Source organism: Mytilus californianus, unplaced genomic scaffold (genome assembly GCF_021869535.1).
Source record: "Mytilus californianus isolate M0D057914Y unplaced genomic scaffold, xbMytCali1.0.p SCAF_4, whole genome shotgun sequence".
In the NCBI taxonomy this organism is placed as follows: domain Eukaryota; kingdom Metazoa; phylum Mollusca; class Bivalvia; order Mytilida; family Mytilidae; genus Mytilus; species Mytilus californianus.
This window is the reverse complement of record NW_026262690.1, coordinates 103,996,782-104,020,348: the sequence shown is the minus strand read 5'-3', so window position 1 is coordinate 104,020,348 and position 23,567 is coordinate 103,996,782. Positions and strand designations below refer to the sequence as shown.

At 31.6% G+C, this 23,567-nt stretch overlaps 1 protein-coding gene across 2 annotated transcripts in view; it reads left to right on the top strand.

Annotated features, from left to right (window-relative positions):
• The first annotated feature begins 1,519 nt into the window (after positions 1-1,519).
• Positions 1,520-23,567, top strand: part of LOC127738954 (filamin-A-like) — a 71,013-nt gene continuing 48,965 nt past the window's right edge. For both annotated transcript variants that reach the window (XM_052250453.1, XM_052250452.1), the window contains exons 1-10: positions 1,520-2,117; positions 6,681-6,870; positions 9,699-9,764; positions 11,844-12,057; positions 13,844-13,943; positions 14,785-14,972; positions 19,357-19,512; positions 20,147-20,275; positions 21,151-21,280; positions 22,215-22,352. In XM_052250453.1, coding sequence (XP_052106413.1) covers positions 1,799-2,117; positions 6,681-6,870; positions 9,699-9,764; positions 11,844-12,057; positions 13,844-13,943; positions 14,785-14,972; positions 19,357-19,512; positions 20,147-20,275; positions 21,151-21,280; positions 22,215-22,352 — 1,630 coding nt within the window. In that variant the 5' untranslated portion in view covers positions 1,520-1,798. The remainder of the gene's footprint in view (positions 2,118-6,680; positions 6,871-9,698; positions 9,765-11,843; positions 12,058-13,843; positions 13,944-14,784; positions 14,973-19,356; positions 19,513-20,146; positions 20,276-21,150; positions 21,281-22,214; positions 22,353-23,567) is intronic.

The window sequence follows — 23,567 nt, the reverse complement described above, 5'->3', positions numbered from 1 at the left end:
ATGGACGCTTGGATAACCAAATAGTCCTGAATTATCTGAAACGCTAAGCTTATGTTAGATTATTTTTAAACATAAAGTAGATTAATCTATTTGATGCAGGTTTAAATAGGTTTAAAAAATGTTTTTTTTTTTCAATAAACGCAAAACTTAAAAATGTCAGGATACTGTTATCTCATGTGATGTCAAATTTGTTTAAAGAAAAACGACTTCTTCTTTAAATTATTTTGTTTGCAATTAAAAATGATTTGATATGTTTCGTGCTTTTTATTCCTAACTAAGAATGATCATAATCAGAGCCGTGTTTCTTGTTTTAAAATGAATTCTCCGCTTTTGAGAAATATTTTTTGTGTTAATCAATTTTTCACCGTTTACAACTGTCTGCCTCTTGTTTTATACATTAACTTTTAAGTAACAGAAACTGTTCATTTCATTTTGTTTCAATTCTTTTCGTTTCGTTCGTTTCGTTCCGCTTTTATTCCGTTTCGCACTTTGCAGGTATCCCAAACGCGATAATGATGCGTATGTTCTCTTTTAGACAGTTTTCTTTTTTTTAATATTATCTTAATCAAAATTAAAACAAATCAAACTTTCAAAAAGCGAAATAATCAAAACTGCACGTTAAGTTTAGTACTTTTAAAGTTTGATCAAATCTCTAAACTATCAAATTTTAAAATGATTTTTAGAGTTTTAAAATTTTGATTATTTGGTGAAAATTTCAAAATTTCAAAATTTTCAAAAATTTGGAATTTTGATATTTTAAAACTTTGATCAAAATTCCAAAAAAACTAAAATTTGAATTGATAAGTGTTTCACGGACCGGAACTTAATTCATATGACTTTAATGAGATGAAATATAAAGATTAGAATGCAAATCCTTACTTTAATTTAAACCATCTTCATCTTAAACGATTTGTTTGGCTCTTTCGATAGCGTCTAATTGTTATTATTTTCTAATAATCAGGACAAACTTCTGTCTTCTTTAAAAAAAATTCTAGTGATACTTATTTTGTCCTTAACAGATTCTTCCTTTTGAATATGTTGCTTAAAATTATTTGTTTCGTCCTAAGTGAAATATTTGCCACTGGCCGTAAGGCAACCGAATGCTTTTTGAACAAAGGACATGTACCAAATTTTATTTGAAAAGTATTTTAATTAACTCGATTAACAATCACGAAATGCACTTCTGTTTGAACCCTTTCGATAATTGGTAAACTAATCGTGTCAAATTACCTGTAAATTGATTTAATATTATACTGTTTGCCTGTAAAAATGATCGACGTTAATCAATACACCTGACAGGTAATGATTAATTATGAATCAACTAATGATTTTTTGTTTCCTAAACAACAAATGCTAGAAACTATAATCAAGGATTTCTATACAAATCCTTGCTATAATGAATTATTTATTACATTTTTATTACCCGTCACACCCGTCCCGTTTGTTTACAACTGAAACCGGTCAAGCGTGAAAATATGAATGAACTATCAAAAATTTACCTGCCCGCCAGAGGGCGGTTTTTTTTAAAGGTGTCTATTTACGCCTTCGCTAGTAATTCCTGCAAACCGGTTTGGTCGGACCGGAATTGGATGTCAGTTGGAACCATAAGTTCCTGTCTGTAACATCATCGAAACTGGACAGGTATTTATTGACAGGTTTTCCCGATAAGAGACCCTTTGATATCCAGGACATTAATCACAGCAACAATACCCTACAGGTGTAACAATACAATTGTACGTTAGGTGTGGTTCAGTTAAAAAAGTGTCAAAGTTGAGAAATTTTTGGCAAAAAACTGACAATGTCAGCTCGTGCTCTAAGCAGAGAAGGACATGCAGCAATGAGTCTGAGAGGTGAAACAGATCGTTGGGTCTTAATCCAGCAAAACACATTCGCAAATTGGGTGAACGAACAACTTAGGATATACAATTGTGATCTTATTGAAGATTTGCAGACTGACTTTTCGGATGGAGTTCGACTGTGCTATCTTGTTGAAGCTTTGCAAGGAAAGAAAATTGGAAGGATTATCAAAAAGCCAACAAATCATCATCAGAACTTGGAGAATGTTTCAAAAGCACTGAATGCCATTGCAAATGACAATGTCAGACTGGTGAATATTGGTAAGTTGAACCATACCATTACATGTAGTTTCTTATATTTAGTCAGAGAGGATGACTTAGGGTGACAGTAAGAAATAAAATATATAGTACATGTACCTAGATAGATAAAACCTAAAGGTTTTAGTCCCATGGTATAGTATATCGACTCATTGGTCAGGTTGGACACCAACCAATGAATGAGGAATAGACTAGTTCCTTAAAAAGGACATTTTTTGTGTTAAAAATAAATATTTTGAATTATTCTTTACACTTGAAATGTACAATCACATAAAAACTTTTAAAACAAATGTTAAATAATTTTTATAGGCAGCTTACACTGAATTAGAAAATACCATTAAAAATCCACTCAGTGTTTGTTGCTGCACCTTTGGTCACTCACTCATTCAAGATTCAAAAATGTAAGATAGAGCAAGTTCATTATTGCCCATAATTGTTGGACAGATGATTTGTGGAGTTCAATTTCACCTGAAACATCTAATCAATTATGAACAAAAGAGTAGTAAAGATTTGTCCAGTCTTATGTTGAGAAACAGTGGCAAATTAGACCATTCTTGTTACATACATTGTACATGTATATATGGTGATATTTATCTGTTTATACAGAAGAAGAACTGTTTATGGTATTTTTAAATGCCATGTACCATTTCAAAACTGAAAATCAAAATATGTTTTTTTTTCAGGAAAAATAATCATTTTCTTTAAATATGAGTCACTTTAGATAAAATGACTCAACAAGAAAATGTTCATTTTTTAATTATTAATAAATATCCTTACATTCCCTATGGCTAAATTATTTTCCAACATATTATTTTGTTTGGTTTTATGTACTATGGAGGTAAACAGTGGGTCAGAGACTGCAAAATCTTCCTATATGAATATGTGGTCATTCATGTCATGGTTCATGGCATGATGTTATCAGTAAGTTTAAAGATGTCAACAAAAAGATTTACTTTCAGTTTATAGAGTGATAGTTTTTTGTATATCATTGATACATGTACCTTGATAGGCCAATAGGTACAAGCATACACTTACATGTACATTAGTATTTTACCCCAAAATAATGGAAAACCCAGAGCGGAGTGTATATAACTTTTAATTGTCTAGCCTTAACATCATGACCCAATAATCATGATAATGAATATATTTAAAAAACATACAAAAAATCATAATGCATAATTTATTCATGATATTCCTGTACTACATCTAAGATGACTGCACAAATTTGTTTACTCACAAATGTTATGACCATATCCCCCCCTTCCCCCTTAAAAAACCAACAATTTAACAAACAAACATGAAAAAAACCCAGAAAAAAGTTCGAATACACCAGTTTCTCGTCCATGGAGTGTAATACATGTACGTCTATCAACCTGAACATGCATAAAATATTTGCCATTAGACATAAAACAAACTACAATCAATCACTGTAATACATGTGCATACTTTAAAATCTGTCAAACTATATTCAGACCAAGAAGAATGATAGGAAATTTTTCTCTTCTGGATAGTTATGGGAACAATATTTTTCAACTAAATCCACCTTCTGATCCTTCAGTTTATTATTTAACTTGACTAAAACCCTGGTATATACATGTACTAACAGTTCCTCCAAGCACAAGACCACCAAAACTTGGTGTCTTAAGTTAGTCAAGGTCCCTTTACACTTGGTACATATTAATACATGTAATATTTAGGTTAGACAATTTTGATAAGTGTTCTTCATAGTGCTCTTTGGGATTTCCATTATTTTTGTGGAAAATACATTATGTAAATGTATTAGGTATATGCATCATTGATAAAAGAAGAGTAGGGTTGTACCTATTAGCTAACATGTATTTTCAAAATATGCACTAATGAGTTTTTTTAAAGATCATGTTAAGATAGCATAGAACTCTGTTGACTCCATTATATTTAAATGAAAAACAACACTTTTAATAAGTTGACAAAGTTAAATTTTGACTGTGTAACTCCCTCACAACATGAACCATAGGTCTGTAAGTTGGGTGTACATGTATGTCAATTAGATAGCAACCCAACAACATAAATCAAACCAGAAAATACACAAGCTTTGAATTTGTCCACTATTGCAAAACTTAAACCTGTCTTCAAACTTCTTTATCGACGTGTTATAGCTTTTTTGTGCCAATCAATCAATCAAACTTCTTCTTTTTTTTTTTTATCAGAACAGAGGGCATATTTGACATTACTGACCATAAAGCAATTGTTTAACATCCATGTTATTTTCAAATGAATTCAAAATATGTAGATTGAAATGAAGATTCTGGATAGAGAGGTGGGAATGATTTATTTACCAGTATTTAAAGAATCCACCCCTTGATACTTCAATTTTTCAGCCAGTCTTCTCTGTTAAATACTATTTTTTTCACTGGCCAAAAAGAGCTAGTCACAACTTCATTTGGAATTTCTTAAAACAACTGACCCCCTAGCATGAATGCAACAGCCAGAGCAAGACCAATGTCCTTTTTACAAATGTTTTACTGACTGCACATTAAATATTTACTTGCCATGGGTCAATACAGGGCAGGCATTTAGTTGATATTTAATTTTTTTTTCTGGACAATTTATAATTCACTACAAAAATTTATGTTTAAGCATTCCTCAAAATTAAATTGTTGAACCTTTAAAACACATAAACATTCTTGGTCTGCTTGTTTTTCTGTGTAATGTTTGGTGGATAATTGTTTCTATGAAATTTTCGCTCTTTTCCCATGGTCTTATCTGGCTTTCATATTTGTAGTTTTGCTGACATTTTTGTACTAAGTGAAATAATCTTCAAACTTTTCTAACCGTGTCATTTGAATTTGATTCATAACTGTAAAAAAACTTCAAAATAGCATTTGCTTGCTCAGCTTGATTTCATATCATAGGTATTTGTGCATTTGTACATTGTATATGGATATGGTCATTGGTGGCCTTCAGCTGTTGTCTGCTCTATGGTCGGGTTGTTGTCTCTTTGACATATTCCCCATTTCCATTCTCAATTTTATGTACATTGTAGAAAGTATACTGGTATCAGATATTATTTTTTGCAAATGTTACTTAAACATATGTTATATATAATTATCATTATGAAAGATAAGTAACAATTCTTTTAAAATCAAAACTGAAATTTATTTTAAAATTAAAAAAAGAAATGATTTAATTTTTCGAATAAAACATTGAAATTACTACATTATGATCATAATTATAGTAAATGTCCTTTTTCTTTATAATTTACATTCTATTTGTCTATAAATTGTAGATATTGATATCCATCAATTTTCTGATCTTCAAGTTGCAGACAAATTGAATTTAAATGCAAATAAAAAGCTTCATTTGCTATAATTATATATGCAAAAGCATTATACATTGCATAATGTAACATAAAAGTTCTGTTATGCAACTCATGGTTACATTTTTTGTACTTTTATGTTTTAAACCTTTCGGCTGGTGAATACTAATGAATTGTAAATGCTAGTTAAACAAAAGGATTTAGCAAAAATGTTAATAAAGCTATCAAATGCACTATTTTTGTTTTGAACTGTTTCATTTCATTGGTGATTGCCAATGCCTAGCTTTAAAAATACGAGCAAATACAAGACATAAGTTTAAAGCTTCAACTGATTTTGCTTTATCAAATATATAGCAATTGCTGTATATTTTTATGCAAATGCAGTATACAAGTACAATAGTAAGTTGGAATCTTATAGTACGCTAAAGTAAATACATAAACCAGTACACATTGCTTTTCAAATGAAAGCTTCGAGCATGCAAGTCATCTTTTTCACTTAAAACCTGTAATCTCTGATAAGTGACATTCAATTTAAACTAATCTACATTTACACTAAGGGGTATATTTTATTTAAATATGTCAACTTATATTGTGCCTAAAAGCAAAATAATCTATTTAAAGATACTGAATCAGTAAACTACATTTTGTACAATGAACACAATTTCAATAAGGTATAAGGTGACTTAGTGTTATTGTATTATAAGATTTTGGCTGATCACAAAAAAAAGATGGTCTTTAAATGTACATACACTTGTACTTAAAATAAAAATTTATAAAGGAGGAAAAGCAATACATTATAATCCTAAATCTGTCTCGATTTTTTTTTTTTTTTTTATATGAATTTTAATTGTTATTTTTTTAACAAGTATTAATTTGGATTGTTTTTCAGTATCTTGTCTAAAGTATGAATATCTTTAAAATACAGAAAATCTATTTTAATGCTTCTAAGCTCCCCCACCCCAACAAAAAAGAGAAGAAATAAATAGTTATTTTTTGAATAAAAAAAATAAAATATGAACCAAATTTAAAAAAAAAATTAAGATTTTAAAGAATGGGAGATAACTCTATGATAAATCATAAACTCTCATATAACAATAGGAAAAGAAAGCAATGGGCTTTAGCAAAAGATTTAGACAAGAAAACTGGAGGTAGATTACATTGTCTTAAACATTTACCTCTAATTACTACCAACTAACATTTATATGTAGTTTGTTCCTTAATTTCAAATCTAACATTTCCGTAATGGATTTGTAAAATTTTCATATTTACAGGAAGTGATGACATTGTAACTGGAAACCTGAAGTTGATATTAGGTCTAATATGGCACCTTATTCTCCGTTACCAAATTGGAAAAACCAAATTCCCAACAAAGAAGTTGATGTTGGCATGGATACAGGCAGTAATTCCAGAATGTGGTATCAGCAACTTTACAACAGATTGGAATGATGGAATTGCATTGAAGTAAGAAATACTGATTATCCTCTTCTTTTATATAAAGGAATCAAATAGATTTAGTGCCATGCCATTTTAGGCAAAATTTTTTATGCTCAGGCTAAGAAAGTAGAGGGGCATAATCTTTTCAGGTCTGTGCCCTTCCATTACTCTATTCCTCCTTATATGATTTGTCCCATATCAGGTTTAAATTTTAGTCTAAAGGTATTTTGCCATGAGGTTTTGAAACTTAGTACACATAAGCATTATGATGTTAATTTTTAAAAATATATGCCAAAGTTTTGACCAGTGGCAAATTTGGTACTTTACTGAACATCATACCTGCCAACCTCTGAAACCTATGACAGCTGAGGGGGAGATTTTGCGCGAACGACATTTTCAAGTTAAATATATGACCTGTTAAAGTGTTCATCTACAAAACACTTATAAGAGTTAATAAGTATTCTGTATTTCTTCAATTCATGGTTATAATCTATACAAGGTAGTCTTTTTTTTTAAGCCTTTTTCAATACCTCCAAGTCTCATAACTCATAACATTCCATATTTTGAATTTGTTGTGAGTCTCGCACTAAGCATGCTTTCAAACATCATAGAGACCACCAGAAGATATAAAAAAATTGATTGAACATGATGTGCTAAAAGATTCATTGCCAAGTGAACTTGATCGTAAAAATTGAAAATCTTTCATTCAAATCTGCTTGATATTTCAATTTGCAGTTATCAATTTCTTCTTTTTTACACTGCCGCTTGGTCCAGACAAAGACCTCTATCTTGTTGGAGTTGACATAGCAGAACTGAATTTCGATTACTTATATATCGAACATAAAAACTATTGACCAAAGTTTTCAAATGAAAATGCGGGAGCGGACCGACAAGCGGGAGATTTCCGGAATTTCGTCGTTTGCGCGGGAGGGTTGGCAGGTATGCTGAACATATTGTTATTTTTAATTTGTGATTATATTTTTAGGTTAAAGTGGCAACATGAAATATATACTTCGTTTACGAAGACAACTTTGATTTTTTAGAAAAACACTGTCAAAGAGGCCTTTAAATTACATAAATGGTCTAATTCTTATCCATACAATTAATAGGATGATATAATGATTTAGTAGGAATTTATAGCCAATGCTCATTAGTTTATTAAACACAATATAAATTGTATCATTGTGTAAAAGTGTTGGATGCAATATTTGTATTGAGGAACATCTATTTCAATCTAATGAATAGCTCTTGTAGAATTTGGATAAGCAATACTGTAGAGATGTTTTTGTTCTACCAGAGTACTAAATCACTTAAGATATGTGATTTAGACACATTCTTTTCATTTTGAAATTGATCACACTCAAACAACAATTTTACATAATGGTAAATGTATTCAGGAAAAAGGTTCAAGGAAAATATCTTTGGTTCATGTTTAATTATGACTGCATCTGTTGTTGCTGCCCCTCACAAACTCCCTTCCCCCAAAAATATTTAAACATATACATGTATTTGATTTCCTTTCTGTTTTTATAACAAAATCTAAAAAAGTATATCCAAACATTCTGCAGATTTTTCAAGCCCATTTACATATTTAGGTTTCTCAGCAGTTGGCAAAAGTTATAAGTGTTATTGTATTGTGTACATATATATATTGTGAACAATAGTATGGAATTTAAAACGAGATTAACAACACATTTCACATCTTAAGATTTGATGTTACCCTTTTAAAAAGATATATTATGCAATTTGTGTAATCTATTGTAACATTTACAACCAACATGTTTTGATTTATAACATTCTTTGATACAAAACCAAATAATTCTAACTTTAGAAGTTAAATGGGCCATTTATGTCTTTGCTTAAAGGGATTTTATATATTATATATGATTATCAATATAAAGATTTAAGAATTTATGGGCATATAACTTTTTAACATTTTTATTGCCTCGACAAGGTTACATTTATAACTGTACATGGATCAACTTGGATTTCATGTGCATGGTTATATACTATAGAATGAATAAAATATAACATAAGGACCTTGAGGGCACTGAAGGGAATACCATGAAAGGAACATTAAAAACATCTGAAAATGGAAAACCATAATGATTACAATTAAAAACAGACAGACATTTGCACCGTAAAAATGCAAGCAAAATATATTGTGTATGCTGGAAATCTTTTAAACAGTTTAGATATTGTACTTCTTTGTTTGTAAAATTGTTTTGATGAAACACTAAGTTTATAAGCTTATAGGTTGTTGTCTTCTTTGATTTTCACTGTTTTTAAAAACTCCATAAATTGTTTGCAATTGACCAATAACTCAATACCATTTTTCATTTTTGTGTTTTCAGAATATATGCATTAGCCCTAATCTAAAAGTTTATTTCTATAAAAAGAGACATTTAGGACCTGAAAATGAAGAAATGAAACCTTAAAGTATCTCTAACTAACACAATAATATTTGGTCTCAATTTGAATCTGGAAGTAACTACAAATGTATGTGGAATTAATCAATAAATTGGATATAAAACTGATAAAGTTTTACTACAAATTATATCATTCATTGCCAAACAAAGGTTTTAGGATTCTATTAATATTATAACAAATACAAACAAATTTTAGTTAGGGGACAGCTGAGGACCACCTCTGTGTGCGGGATTTTCACGCTGCATTGAAGACCCTTTGGTGGCCTTCGGCTGTTGTCTGCTCTTTGGTCGGGTTGTTGTCTCTTTGACATATTCCCCATTTCCATTCTCAATTTTATTCTCAATATTTGACCAAGATTCTATAATTAACTACTATGTTCATATGATTGTGATCCTGATAAACTTATGCATATCCATTTTTTTTAGTGCATTGGTAGATTTCTGTAGGCCAGGATTGGCTCCTGATTGGAGGCACATGAGCAGAAGCAGTGGGTAAGTTTTTTTTAGTAATTTACAAAAAAATGAATATTGAATGGAAAAGTAAATGGAAATGTTCATAACATATCACCTAAGAAAGATCTTGTTAAAGTACTTTCATTATGGCACCCTCAACGGAGTTGGGGTGACATATTGTTATTCTACGTTTCTTTTTTTCTTATTTTTCTTCCACTTTTTTTGTCCAGCTTATATCTTGGAATTCTATGAACCAATTGTTATGGAACTGTACCATAATGTTAACCAGCATGTGCAGATTTGCAATCGGGGTATGGCATTTTCAAGATGGCTACCGTTACCATGGAAACAGCAAAAATGTAAAAAATATCAAAATGCTCCAAACTCAATGAAACTTTACAATAATGTTGATTGGTATGTGTAGATGCCCTCTTTGACTGTGAAATTTTCAAAGTGGCTGCCGTTACCCTGGCAATGGGGAGACGAGGGTGCCATCCGTTATTGCTAGCAATTACAAATCTAGTTGTGATTATTTTTGTCTTCACTGTGATTAAACAAATGTAACTTTTATCAAGAACTGTTTTAAAAATATTAAGTGAAGCTCAGATTAATCTTAGATAAAGTCACCTGAAGCAATTAGCTGTGTCATTGAGCAACATTGATTTCAATAATTTTTACCACAAGGTTGGCTTGGGTTTAAAAATACTTCATGTCTTGGTCATTTCTTATGACCAGCAATAAAATGCTTGCCAAAGTGGGATGTCCATTTGGATGTGTAAGTTGTAAAAATTTGCAGTCATATCCAGTAAGAAGGGGGACTTAAAATCTGATGTCTCTGGTAGAGAGTGTCATGCCCTCTGCATATTAAATACCTTTACAACAACTCTTTGAGGGGTCTGTAGGTGGCCTGTTGCAAGTCTGAATTTCTGTATACTTGTAATTTTTGTTGATTTGTTCTCTTCCTGAACTTGCATGAACTATTTGCCGCTGGATGTTAAGCAAATATCAATCAATCAATAATTGTTTGAATTACTCTAGATAAAATTCAGATTGTATTGATCAGTTGAAACAAATTGGTTTAAACTGTTAAACATGATGTTACATCTATGGTTTTGGTTGTTATAATAGATATAGGAAGATGTGGTATGAGTGCCAATGAGACAACTCTCCATCCAAGTTACAATTTATAAAAGTAAATCATTATAGGTCAAGGTACGGCCTTCAACACGGAGCATTGGCTCACACAGAACAACAAGCTATAAAGGGCCCCAAAAAATTACTAGTGTAAAACCATTCAAACGGAAAAACCAACAGTCTAATCTATATGAAAACGAGAAACACATATGAACTACATAAACAGACGACAACTACTGTAATCAGATTCCTGACTTAGGACAGGTGCAAATAATATCTAAATTACTTTTATTTGGCAATCCTTGACCTAATAACTTTATCATTTTCTTTCTAATATTATATTTTAGTTATCAAATGCTATTGTTAATCCAATTCATGCTTAACTTTCTGATGTTATCATGTGAAGAGTGGGTGTAAAGTGAGCCCAGACCCAGTGAGATTAGAAAAAAGACTATCTGATAACTCTTGTATTTCAGCAAAAATAGTCTAAGCTTATCTGGTTAGAGTCCAGCTTGGAATCTTATGAAGCATCGCTGCAGAAACATTAATTGTTGAAATGTGCATCAGATGCAATTAAATTGGTACTGTTTATGTTATAACTACCACTGGGTAGATACCTTTGCTGGTGGACTGTTAGTCCCTGAGGGTATCACCAGCCCAGTAGCCAGTACTTCTGTACTTGCATGAAAATACGGAACTTGTTTGATTAAAATTTGCTGTTTTAAAATTTTTAAAATCATTTTGAATTAAGAAATATATCTCCCTCATGCAAAGCTCTGATCCACTCTTCAAAATTTGTATTAAATTTTGGATATTCAAATATTTTTGCCTCAAGCATCACTGAAGAAACATTATTTGTCAAAATGTGCATCTGGTGCCTTAAAATTGGTATCGCTTATCTTTTTATGCAGTTTGATTTTAATCAAATCAGTATGTTGCTGACATTTGATTACAAGTTTTCATTGCTCCACATTTCTATTCCAGACTTGACAACTGTCGAATAGCAATGCAGCTAGCAAAGGATAATTTTGACATCCCACTAGTAGTCAGACCAGAGGATCTTGCATCTCCAGATTTAGACGAGTTATCAGGGATGACATATTTATCATATTTCATGAAAATTGACTCTCCAGGATATTTTGCAACACTAAAAATAATACAGAGCCTTCTGAAGTATGGAACATGCAATAATTTTGCTGTGAGTCATTTTATAAAAGAGCGAATATACTTATTTAGCCGAAAACAGTTTTATCTTTTTACTTGATTCAATTCATGTGTGCTGGTCCATTTTCGCTGAACTAGTATACATTATTGTTTAGGGGCCAGCTGAAGCCTGCATCAGGGTGCAGGATTTTCTCGCTGTGTTGAAACTCATTGGTGGCCTTGGGCTGTTTTCTGCACTTTGGTCAGGTTGTCTCTTTGAGGCATTCCCAGTTTTCATTCTCAATTTTATTTATGGGGGCCTCAGTGACCGAGTGGTCTAAGTAGTTACTACTGTAATCTTAGCCAGTCAACACTGAGGTTGTGAGTTCGAACCCCGCTCGTGCGGGTGCACTCGACTCCAATCTTAATTGACTAGGATTGTCAGTTTTCCTATCGAAGGTCTGTGGTTTTCTCCGGGTACTTTGGCTTCCTTCACCAATAAAAACTGACCGCCACGAAATAGCCCAAAAGCGGTGCTTAAAAGTGGCATTAAAACACCAAAAATCAAATCAAATCAAATCAATTTTATTTATTTACAATATATTGTGAACGATGATATTTTGTTTATGGTTATGATAATGAGTGCTCCTTATTTCATATATACATGTATATCAAGTGCTATTTGGGTAAAATTAGGCCTATGCCAAAAAAACAACACATGCTGAACAAATCCTCTAAAGCAATTTGAGTGAAAGAATATAAACTATTTGAAGTATGAATTTTGGAAAAATATCCTCATTTGATTTATGTTTTAAAATAAAAGATTTAAGCAATACATGTATTATATAGCAAAAGTACTATTTACATTTAGCAAATTGACTTTTGCTAAATGTAAATAGTACTACTGTCGACGCCCAATGATATGAAAAACATTTCAAAGGCCTTTAATACAGTATATCAATAAATATATTCAATAACCAGTATATACTCAACTGCCAGGGAAGGTAACTGTTCAATAAGCTCCATATATTACTGGATAACTTAATGGCATTGGTCTTCACTTGGGTATTAACATCCAAACTAGAAATAGAAAGGTTGTATGCTGTTTGACTTGTGTTCACGATCTATAGATCACTAAAGAAACATACACATTGCCATTTTATTATACCCCTGCTTTAAAAAAGTGGGGGTATACTGTTTTTCCTCTGTCTGTCTGTCTGTCCATCCGTCTGTCCGTCTGTCCGTCCGTCTGTCCATCCATCCATCAGTCCATCCATCCGTCAGTCGGTCTGTCCATCCCATGAATATTTTCGTCGCATCTTTCTCAGGAACTACATTATAAAGATTTCTGAAATTTGGTTTCATGGTTAATATAAGTCAGCTATACTGTGTGATGTGTTTTCAGATTCATCACTCAACAACCTCCTGTTTACCGAAATATTTGGGCGAGGGTATCATCAGTGAGCAGTAGCTCGCAGTTTCACTTGTTGTTATGTGTATACATTATCATCTTTTTCTGTATATATCTGCCTGTGTTTATAAGAGATATCAATACTTTGCAATGCTGAGTAATATTTAGAAAATATATAAATAAAGGGAGAAATTGAGATAAATATTTTGTAATAAAATGTCTTAAGGTATTCTACCGGTATGTAAAAAAATTTCTTTGAGCAAATGTGTAGGATGAATAATTGTAATTTTATACTATTCACCTGTTCATTATGCAGAGAAAATATAAAATACATGTAATTTTAAATCAGTTCTTTAACTATGTCTTATATCAAAGAGTGTCTGATTGTTAGGTGAATACTGTTTTAAGAATGGATGCTTTATGTTTTTAGTCTGACTGGCAGGACGGACATTTGTTAGCCAACCTGGTTAAATCATTGGGAGAAAATGTTCCAAATCTGACTGGATCTAATTCTGAAAATATCCAAAAAGGTAAATAATTCATGTATTAAACCTTTCATATTACAAAAATTCTTTATATATTTACCTTTTTTGTAATGACAACCGAATTGTCTGACTCTTGCCTTGTGTACTACATGTTGCCTGAAAATAGTAAACTTCTTCAGCTGGAAGAAATGCTTTTTCACAATATAAAAAACCTGGTAATTCTTCCATAGAAAAAAACACCTTGGAGGTCTTGCGGAAGCATCAGCTCTTCACCTCTTCTTTATGGTCTCATACGCCAGTTCCAAGATACGGTTGTTATTTAATATCTGTCACGTGACTTTCATCCCCACATGACCAAAATGTAGGCATTGTCACTTACAACACAAATTGAGTGAATGGGTGAATAAGTTTGATGTTACACTGTAGGAAATATTCGGAAATAAAAATCTTAATTAGTCGGTCATCCTCCCTTCTGTCGTCCAGGACATTAAGATTACGTACCTACTGTACATAAATTATTTCTAGACTATAATGCAGAATGACAATCATGAAGATGCTAGAAACTTAAATAGGTGCAGGGATACAGGCGCGCCTTCTATCTTGTAAATGAGGGCATAAGGGAGTGTGTAATTGACGATAATTTCTTCTGGTGATAGACATGATTCCAGAAATAGCCTATTGTAGCAAGCTCGCCTAGAGTGCAGAAGGTTGTGGGTTCAATCCATGTCTCGATAAAACTTGAAAATTAGTATCTGCCGCAAAGCAATTAGCATTTAAGTTTTAAAAATGTAAAAGTTAAAGAAAAATTCAGTGTGTGTGAAAGCCATAAGAATAAAAGATAATTTTACATGGCTTAATGTTTTATAATTTCATTTTTTTTAAACAGGCTTGGAAGCAGCTCAAAGACTTGGAGTTAATCCAATATTAACTGCTAAAGAAATGTGTGACCCAGAAGTGGATCATATTGGGATCATGGCATATGCTGCTTACTTCAAGGATTTCAAACCAACAAAAACACCAGCGGAAAGAGTAGTCCTATCCTCACCACCAAAAAATGTTTATGTTGGTCTAGAGGTGTGTATGGTTGAGTCAAAATAGACAAATACAGCAGTAACCTTTATGCAAATTAATCACTATATATAATATTTTAAAACTGGTATCCATTAAATTATAATAATTCTTCAGAAATGCCTACTATAAGACTAATGTAAGTCACAGACAATCTCAGTTGTTCGATGTAAAATGTCGGAATGAACCTAAATGTAAATATCAAAATTTACACAAAATGGGTTGGTGGTCATAATTTTCACTTATTCTGTGTTTTCCAGAATTCCATAAATATTATCTCTAAAGCAAAGGTATAGCAAGATAATCAGTTACTGTCAGGAGAATATACTCATGTGAATGTTGATGTAATGAATTCATGAATATGTAACCTCATGAAAATGTCCATCATAGTTTACAGAATTTTTTAATTGAGATGTAATGATCATGACATTAAGTTACACACTCTTTTTTGTTGTTTGATACAGTTGCAGATATGTCCAATAAATCAGGGCTAGGTGGAAGACACTGTCATAATTATGGACTTTACTCCTAATAAAGTTCATTTAAACATTTTCATTTGTACAACTGAGTTTAATCCATGAAAATCTAATGAATTGATATATCTATGTCCTGGCAAACCAATATGTAATTGCACTTTAGTTAATTATAGTCTTGTAATTAAGCACAGGTAATGATTATTTCACCATTTTAACATCTTTTTTGAAATTTAATACATATTTTATTTAAGTGGGTCATTTTGTTCTTAGTTTTTACTCAATAGAATTGCTTTCTGCTTAAGGGCATACTATACAGTTGCAGGGGAGATAATGCTGTCGCTAACGCAAAATGAATTATTTTTTTATGCGAAGTCAAACGGTGACATATTGGGAAAACATGCAGTTTTCTACTCATTTTTATTATGAGCTTGAAAACGAGTCGTGTTGACTCCTTTTTAGCTCACTTGGCCCTTGGCCAAGTGAGCTTTTCTCATCACTTTGCGTCCGGCGTCTGATGTCGTTGTCCGTCGACGTTAGCTTTTTACTAAAATCTTCTCCTCTGAAACCAATGGGCCAAATTTAACCAAACTTGGCCACAATCATCATTAGGGTATCTAGTGTAAAAATTTGTCCGATGACCTTGCCAACTAACCAAGATGGCTGCCATGGCTAAACATAGAACATAGGGGTAAAATGTAGATTTTGGCTTATATCTCTGAAACCAAAGCATTTAGAGTAAATCTGACATTGAGTAAAACTAATTATCAGGTCAAGATCTATCTGCCCTGAAATTTTCAGACAAATCTGATAACCTGTTGTTGGGTTGCTACCCCTGAATTGGTAATTTTGAGGAAATTTTGCAGTTTTTGGTTATCTTGAATATTATTATAGATAGAGATAAACTGTAAACAGCAATAATGTTCAGCAAAGTAAGATCTACAAATAAGTTGTCATGACGAAAATTGTCAGTCGACCCCTTTAGGAGTTATTGCCCTTAATAGTCAATTTTTAACAATTTTTCGTAAATTTTTGTAATCTTTTACAAAAATCTTCTCTGAAACTACCGAGACAAATTAAACCATACTTGGCCATAATCATTATTAGGGTATCTAGTTTAAAAAAATTTGTCCGATGACCCCGCCTTCCAACCATCATGGCCAACTTGGTTAAAAATAGAGCATAGGGGTAAAATGCAGTTTTTGGTTTATATCTCTGAAACTAAAGCATTTAGAGCAAATCTGACAGGTGGCAAAAATGTTCATCAGATTTAGATTTATCTGCCCTGAAATTTTCAGACGTATCCGACAACCCGTTGTTGGGTTGCTGCCCCTGAGTTTGTAATTTTACAGAAATTTTGCAGTTTTTTGTTATTGTTATTATCTTAGATATCATTATAATATCTAATATCTAATACTATTAATTATGACTTTAACCTTATTTTACATGATTTCCAAAGCATCAGTTACTACAGGTGAGCGACACAGGCTCTTGAGAGCCTCTAGTTTTAAAATGACATTTGGCTTGATTATGTATGAAGATTATTTGTATCAAATTTTTTTATCAAATCTCAGATGGAATTTTGAAAAATAAGATAAATATACAACAAAAAAATGCTGTTATTATAAAAAGTTATGAAACATTAAAAAAAATAAATTATTTTTCAAGAATTTTTTGCACAAATTTAGAGCAATTTATGTAAATAATATTCCAAACATTTTTTCAAAAATCCTTTTGTGTTTATCTTTTGAAAGAAAAAAGTTAAGTATGTCTATCCAATGGATAGAAATATCTGAGAAACCAAAATTTTGAGTAAATGCCTAAAATATCAACCCCATCTCTAAATGTAGCACATGAAGGTGTATTTTTATTACACATTTCAATTGACTTGATGTAAAATAGTTTGTATGCAAATTTTCGTAAAAAAATCACTGTGGGATCAAAACTGTATCGTATGCCCTTAAAAGAAAATTTCCATAAAGTTGCAGCACACGTTTCACCAAATCTTACCACCTCATAAATTATAAGACAATTGAATAAATGATGATTTTTGATATTGGTACATGCTGTAAGCAGACTGTGAGTATACCGGTTGTTTTAGTGTGTTATAAAACTATCAGATGCTACTTTAGTAGATGCATATGTAGATGCATAAGAATTAGTAATTAAAACAATTGCTTGCTTTGTAAAATAATTGCAAAACAAAGGGGTTGCTCTTCCATTACATGAAGTAAAATGGACAGATTATACGCATACTGTGTATAGCTAGGTTTTGATATGACATAATATGAGTTTTATTTATTTCCCTTGGCCACCATTTTGGAGGGGTAAATGGTTGATTTTCTTATTTGACTAACCAAATTGAAGCATCTGGTACATTAAGACAAGTCTGATAAAAGATCCTTACCAGGCCTTGCGGTCATAAAACTTTCGAGCACGATTATTGAATCAGACTCAGAAATCAACCAATCAAAATACTGGGATTTGATGTTTCGAGCACATAATTTGTACTCCGAGTACTGAGTAAAGTTTTACGACCGAGGGCCAAGATCTAAGTGATAAATCAAACAAGGCTAATCGAAATTAAAATTGTTCAGAAAACAACTTCATCTAGCAGCCAGTATTACAAGTTAAATTTAGCTGATTTATGAAGAAATTTGTGCAAGTTGACCTCCAACATTGCAACAAAAGGGAAGTAAGTCTTGCTCAAATTGTATCAATTGGAACCTATCTATACTTCTTATAAATATGTTTCCAGATTATAAATGTTAATAAACAGAAAAGGCACATTTTTGTGGTGCCTTATTTTTGTAGATATGATATATATACTTCCTGTAGGACCTACAATATATGTGTGCCTTTTGAATTTTATATTAAATAAGCTAACAATTAGTAGATTGTATAATTTCTGAGCTTTTATAATTAACAATCAATTTCTTATGACCAGTGCATAAACTTGTGTGTTTACCTCTAGAAATGATTGCTGTGTGTCCTATTTACCTGGGAAAGTGGTTTATTTCTACTAGGAAATAATTAAGTTCTATATAGTGACATGAATATAACTTGTAATGAAATCATTTAACAACAAAATGCATAAAAAATAGTGTTTGAAAATGACCGTATGAAAAATTTTGTAGTTTCAAAGAGTAATCCATTTTGACTTGACTAAAAAGGTACAGTACATGTTTTCGGTCCTGATGATTTTAGTACAATGTACAGAAATTTAGTTATAAACAAATTTCCAGACATCATGGGACACACAGTAACTATATTTTGAGTTGCATACTTTTACAACAGTATAGCCATTTTTTAAAGATAATTATATTTTATACCTCCTTTCTAACATTAAAATTCAGATAAAGAATTATCCATGTATTTAGATTGACACAACATTTTTTTTAAAAAGTGCATGAGACTTTTTATATTTAATAGTTACATCTGTATTATGCTATATTCAAAGGTTGAAAATGCAGTTCTTTTCATTTGTTGGGAAAACTCTTTAAGATAAAACAAATTTATTCAATTTTATACATGTTTTTTGGGAAATTTATTATATAAGAAAACAAATACAATATTCAAGAAAAGAAATTTTATGCATTATTTCCATAGCAAATTAAATTTATGAATAAAAAATGGATTTGTGAACAAGAAACATTTCAATTTTAATATTTTTCTTTGTTATAAATATTTCAATCCCAAATTATGGAGCTGGTTTACTTTTTTATGTGGATAATATTAAATTAAAGTTAATCATAGTTGTGATGGTAAATTTTATACTTTTTTCTAAGAGTAGAATATTGCACATTTTTGTTGTTAGATGGTAGAAAATAAAATAAATGAGTAGTCTAAATGTAGAACATTTAATTTGAAAAATTCTGTTGTGTATATTTTTTTTTTTACTTGTATTTGTGTTTCAGTCCAACTTTTCAGTGAGGATTGAAGATGACAATGTTTCACCATCAGATGTACGAGCTGAGATAAAAGGTCCAGACTCCTCTCCAAATGTCAGACTAAGCTGGACTGGTAGTATTGGAGATGGCCTTTTCACACCTGAAGAAACGGGAGTTCATAGGGTAATAGTCATATATAGTAACAAATACCAACAAAAATAAAAGAAAAATGTTTATCTTGATACATATAAACAAAGGAAATGTGGTATGATTGCCAATGAGACATTGTGACTATCCACCATAGTCCAAACCATATGGATGTAAGTAATTATAGTGCATCCTACAGCCTTCAACAATGAGCAAACCCATAAAATATTGTCAGCTATATAAGGCCATAACATGACAAAATGTGAAACAATCAACGGAGAAAACCAATGGCCCAATTTATGACAAAATAATTAGCGGAAAACAAATATGACAGAATGAAATGACAACAACCACTGAATTACTGCAGGCTCTTGACTTGGAACATGCACATACAAATTGTAGCAGGGTTTAACATATTTTTGAGTGCTCAGCTCTCCCCTATCCTAATGTCTACTGAAAATTTGTTGAATAGATCCAATCAAACGATAATCTTGTATATATCACATAGCTAAAAGTTTATCTCTTGACAGGCTCTCAAATAAAAGTCAAACTCTAAATTCTTCATTGACCTTAAAAGGAAAAAAATCAAATCAAAAGCATTCATTTACATTTGTTATTCTTCGTTTGCATTCATTCTTAAAGACATTTAAACTTCTGCCGTTTTTTTCAGCTGAGTGTCTTTTGCAACAATCAATTAATCCTTGGATGTCCGGTGACCTTTAAATCCATGGCTGATAGGTCAAGGATCACATTTACATCTGTTGATTCCTGTCCTGTTGGAATGATTACAGAACTCAAGGTAAGTAGCTTGTAACATTCTATAGAAGTAGAACTAGTCAATTATTTATGGAGCAGCAAAGAAGGCTGAAGGCAGAATATATAAAATGTGAAATACATATTTAAGGCAGTACCAGCTATTTGGGTTTCTAAATTTTCTGTTTTTAGTTAAAGATAAACGTAATGAAATTTCAGAATTTTATTAAAATTAGGACACTAGGTTTTGTACTCCTTCAAAAAAGTTATTGACCAATTGTTTGAATATGTTTTGAGTCATTGTTTACTTGAAAAATATCTTCAATAAAACATATTTTTTAGATGTTATGAACCAGTCATTCAGTATGACTAGCTTTTTTCCTCCACTAAGGTTTGACAAGAAATCTTTTTGGCAACAGACAAATGTAGAAATGTTTTAAGACCCCATAAATACATAAATCAATTCTCTACATACCAAAACATGCCTGGGATTAGTTAATAAGACATTTATTGAGGGATGTAAGCAGGTTATTGAAAAGTTAAATTTTTGCTTTGCTCAACATTGTTTCAAGGGTCAGAATAAATTCAAACAAAAAAGATGAGGCATAAATTCTGGATTTTGTCCAGAATCGAATTGACTTGAAACAAAAGTAATTTATGATGAGTTTCTTCTTGTTCCAATCTATTGGCGTTTTAATAATGTTCTAATAATTTTGAAGCTGATGTACCGTAGTCACATTTGATTCCATACATGTTGTGGCTTCAATGGTTTGACGGCTTGATAGTAATACTTGTAATGTCTGTTTTTGTGGAATGGGAGGGATCAGTTTTTTTGGGCAGGGATTGTTTGATTTGCTTTATACGTTTGCAAAATTTTCTGTAAGAATAATGTCTGATTTCTATCATTATAACATTAAATAGGTGGATTCTTCAAGAGCAGGACAGGGTGATGTGAGAGTGGAGGCACAGTCTCCTGGAGGAAGGATTCAGAATCTCACTGCAGTTTATAGACAGGGACAATATATTGTAAACTTCTCACCATCTGAAGCAGGTAAGTATGGCTGGATGAACTGTAAAATCATGACAATCATTACACCAATGTTTGATCATGTGACATTAATTGTTGCTTTTTGAGGAAATTGCAAATAATGCCAAACATAATCTGAAATGAGATATTTAACAAAATTGGTTGAAAAAATATCAGTGCATTTATAAATACTATACAAGATATACATTATGCTAAAATGAAAAATGGACATAAAACTTCTGCTTAATTGAACTGATTTTATCTATTTAACAATTATAACTAGTCTTCATTTCACAAATGTGAGTTATCTCCCATTGTTTAAGGGATATGTTTCCACTGCATTCACTCTTTGGATAACTCCCTATTTTTGTTACTTTGATGAGAGTGGTTTATTTTAGGTAAATGATTTAAAAAAATGAAGAAATAGAAAATGATAATATACATCATTAACTTGAGTGTTATGAATATGGAATAAGATTTTTATGAAATAAATGTTCAAAATTGCTGTACAATCTGTATATAAATAAAAACTTAAGTTTATTATTATGAAAATGTACAGCAGTAAAATATATGGTGTTCTTCCGGTGTTCTCTTATTTCTATTTTACCAAAAAAATGGAAGGATCATTGTCTAAATAAGGAAAAAGATCAGGTGCACAGAGGAAAAATAAAATAAAACTAAATCTTAACTTACAGATGTAGGCTAAATTGTATAGTATCAAATAATTATTTACTACAGCATACTGATTATTTAGAAGGCCACATATTTTATAAAATTCTTAGAACAGTCCATTGACATTATGAACTAATGGCAAGGAAACCTTAGTTAAATATATATTAAGCAACATAATCCCAATGTAAAAAATTGGGTATCTGTCATGTTATATCGTACTGAATGAATTATTTGGAAAAAAGGAGATTATAACCAATTAATATTATTCTGTTTGTATATTTTTCAGGGGTTTGGAACTTGTCAGTTCTGTATGATGGTGAACACATAAGTGGGAGTCCTTATTCGGTAGTTGTTTATGATCCAGCCTCAGTTAGAGTTTATGGATTAGAGGGTGGAATTGTAGGATCTGATCTAACTTTCCATGGTAAGTTCTTACTAATGTTAGTATTCCCAGACTGCTCATTGCACCCACATTCTTATAATGTACTTTTCCTTTCTGTAAACTACACTTACAGCTTAACTACTGTAAATTTAGAAATTATTGCGAGGTTTTTATTAATGCGAATAATGGGACTGGGTGAGTATCGCAATAATAAGTACTCCCATTCTGATATCTGATGCATATATCTGTATGCAGCTTTTCTTGAAATCGCAAAAAAATGATCTCGCATTGATGTCCATTCTTCAAAAATCGCAATAATAAATGCACACAATAATTTCAGAATTTACAGTATTTGAGTGTAAACTGTTGATAACCTATAACCACAAATTCAACAAAAATTGATTTCAAATGAATAACAATGAATCCAAAGTACTAAGGGCAAAAAAGTTGAGTTTGCTTGTTTGTTAAATAAAGCATAAGTTCTTTATAAGCTCCTGTGGATACATATCATTCATGTTATGCCAATTTTCGTGGAATTTGTAAGTATTGGTGAACCACAGATATAAACGTTCAAATAGGCTCGTATTCAGACTTTGGCAAAATCATGAATTCAAATATCTTCCTAAGTACAAGTTTTCCCCAATCCATGAAAACTGGTATCCAAGGAAATGAAGGAATCCACAGTATTGTATGTTATTTTAGGTTTCAACTCCCTCAGGCAAAGGTGACCCTAGATGGATTTGGCTTTTTTTTAGGATCTTTTTGGTCTTATAGCTCTTCAACTGTTTTGGTTCTTTTACATCCTTGGCTTTCAAATATTCGGCTTTGAGCGTTCCTGATGAGGGCTAATCCAGAAAAGCGCTTCAGACAATTGAAATTTATAACATGTTGTTTTCATTTTTTGTCTCGCCTGGAAGAAGTCAAAAAGCGAGACATAGGTATGCTGTTTCGACGGCGGTGGCGGCGGCGTCAACAATGTATTAGTTTGTGATTAGGTCTAGTTCATGGGGAACCACTAGTGGTAGGTCAATGATATTTGGTATGCAGTTGTATAAGCATTGGCATATCTCATTTCCATGGAGATAATTTGGCTCCGCCCCCTTAGTCATGGTCTATAGACTTTGAAAATTTTGCTAAGTTAACACGTATTAGTTTGTGATTAGGTCAGTTCAAGGGGAACCATTAGTGGTAGGCCAATGTTAATTGGTGTTCAGTTGTATAAGCATTAGCACATCTCATTTCCATGGAGAATATTTG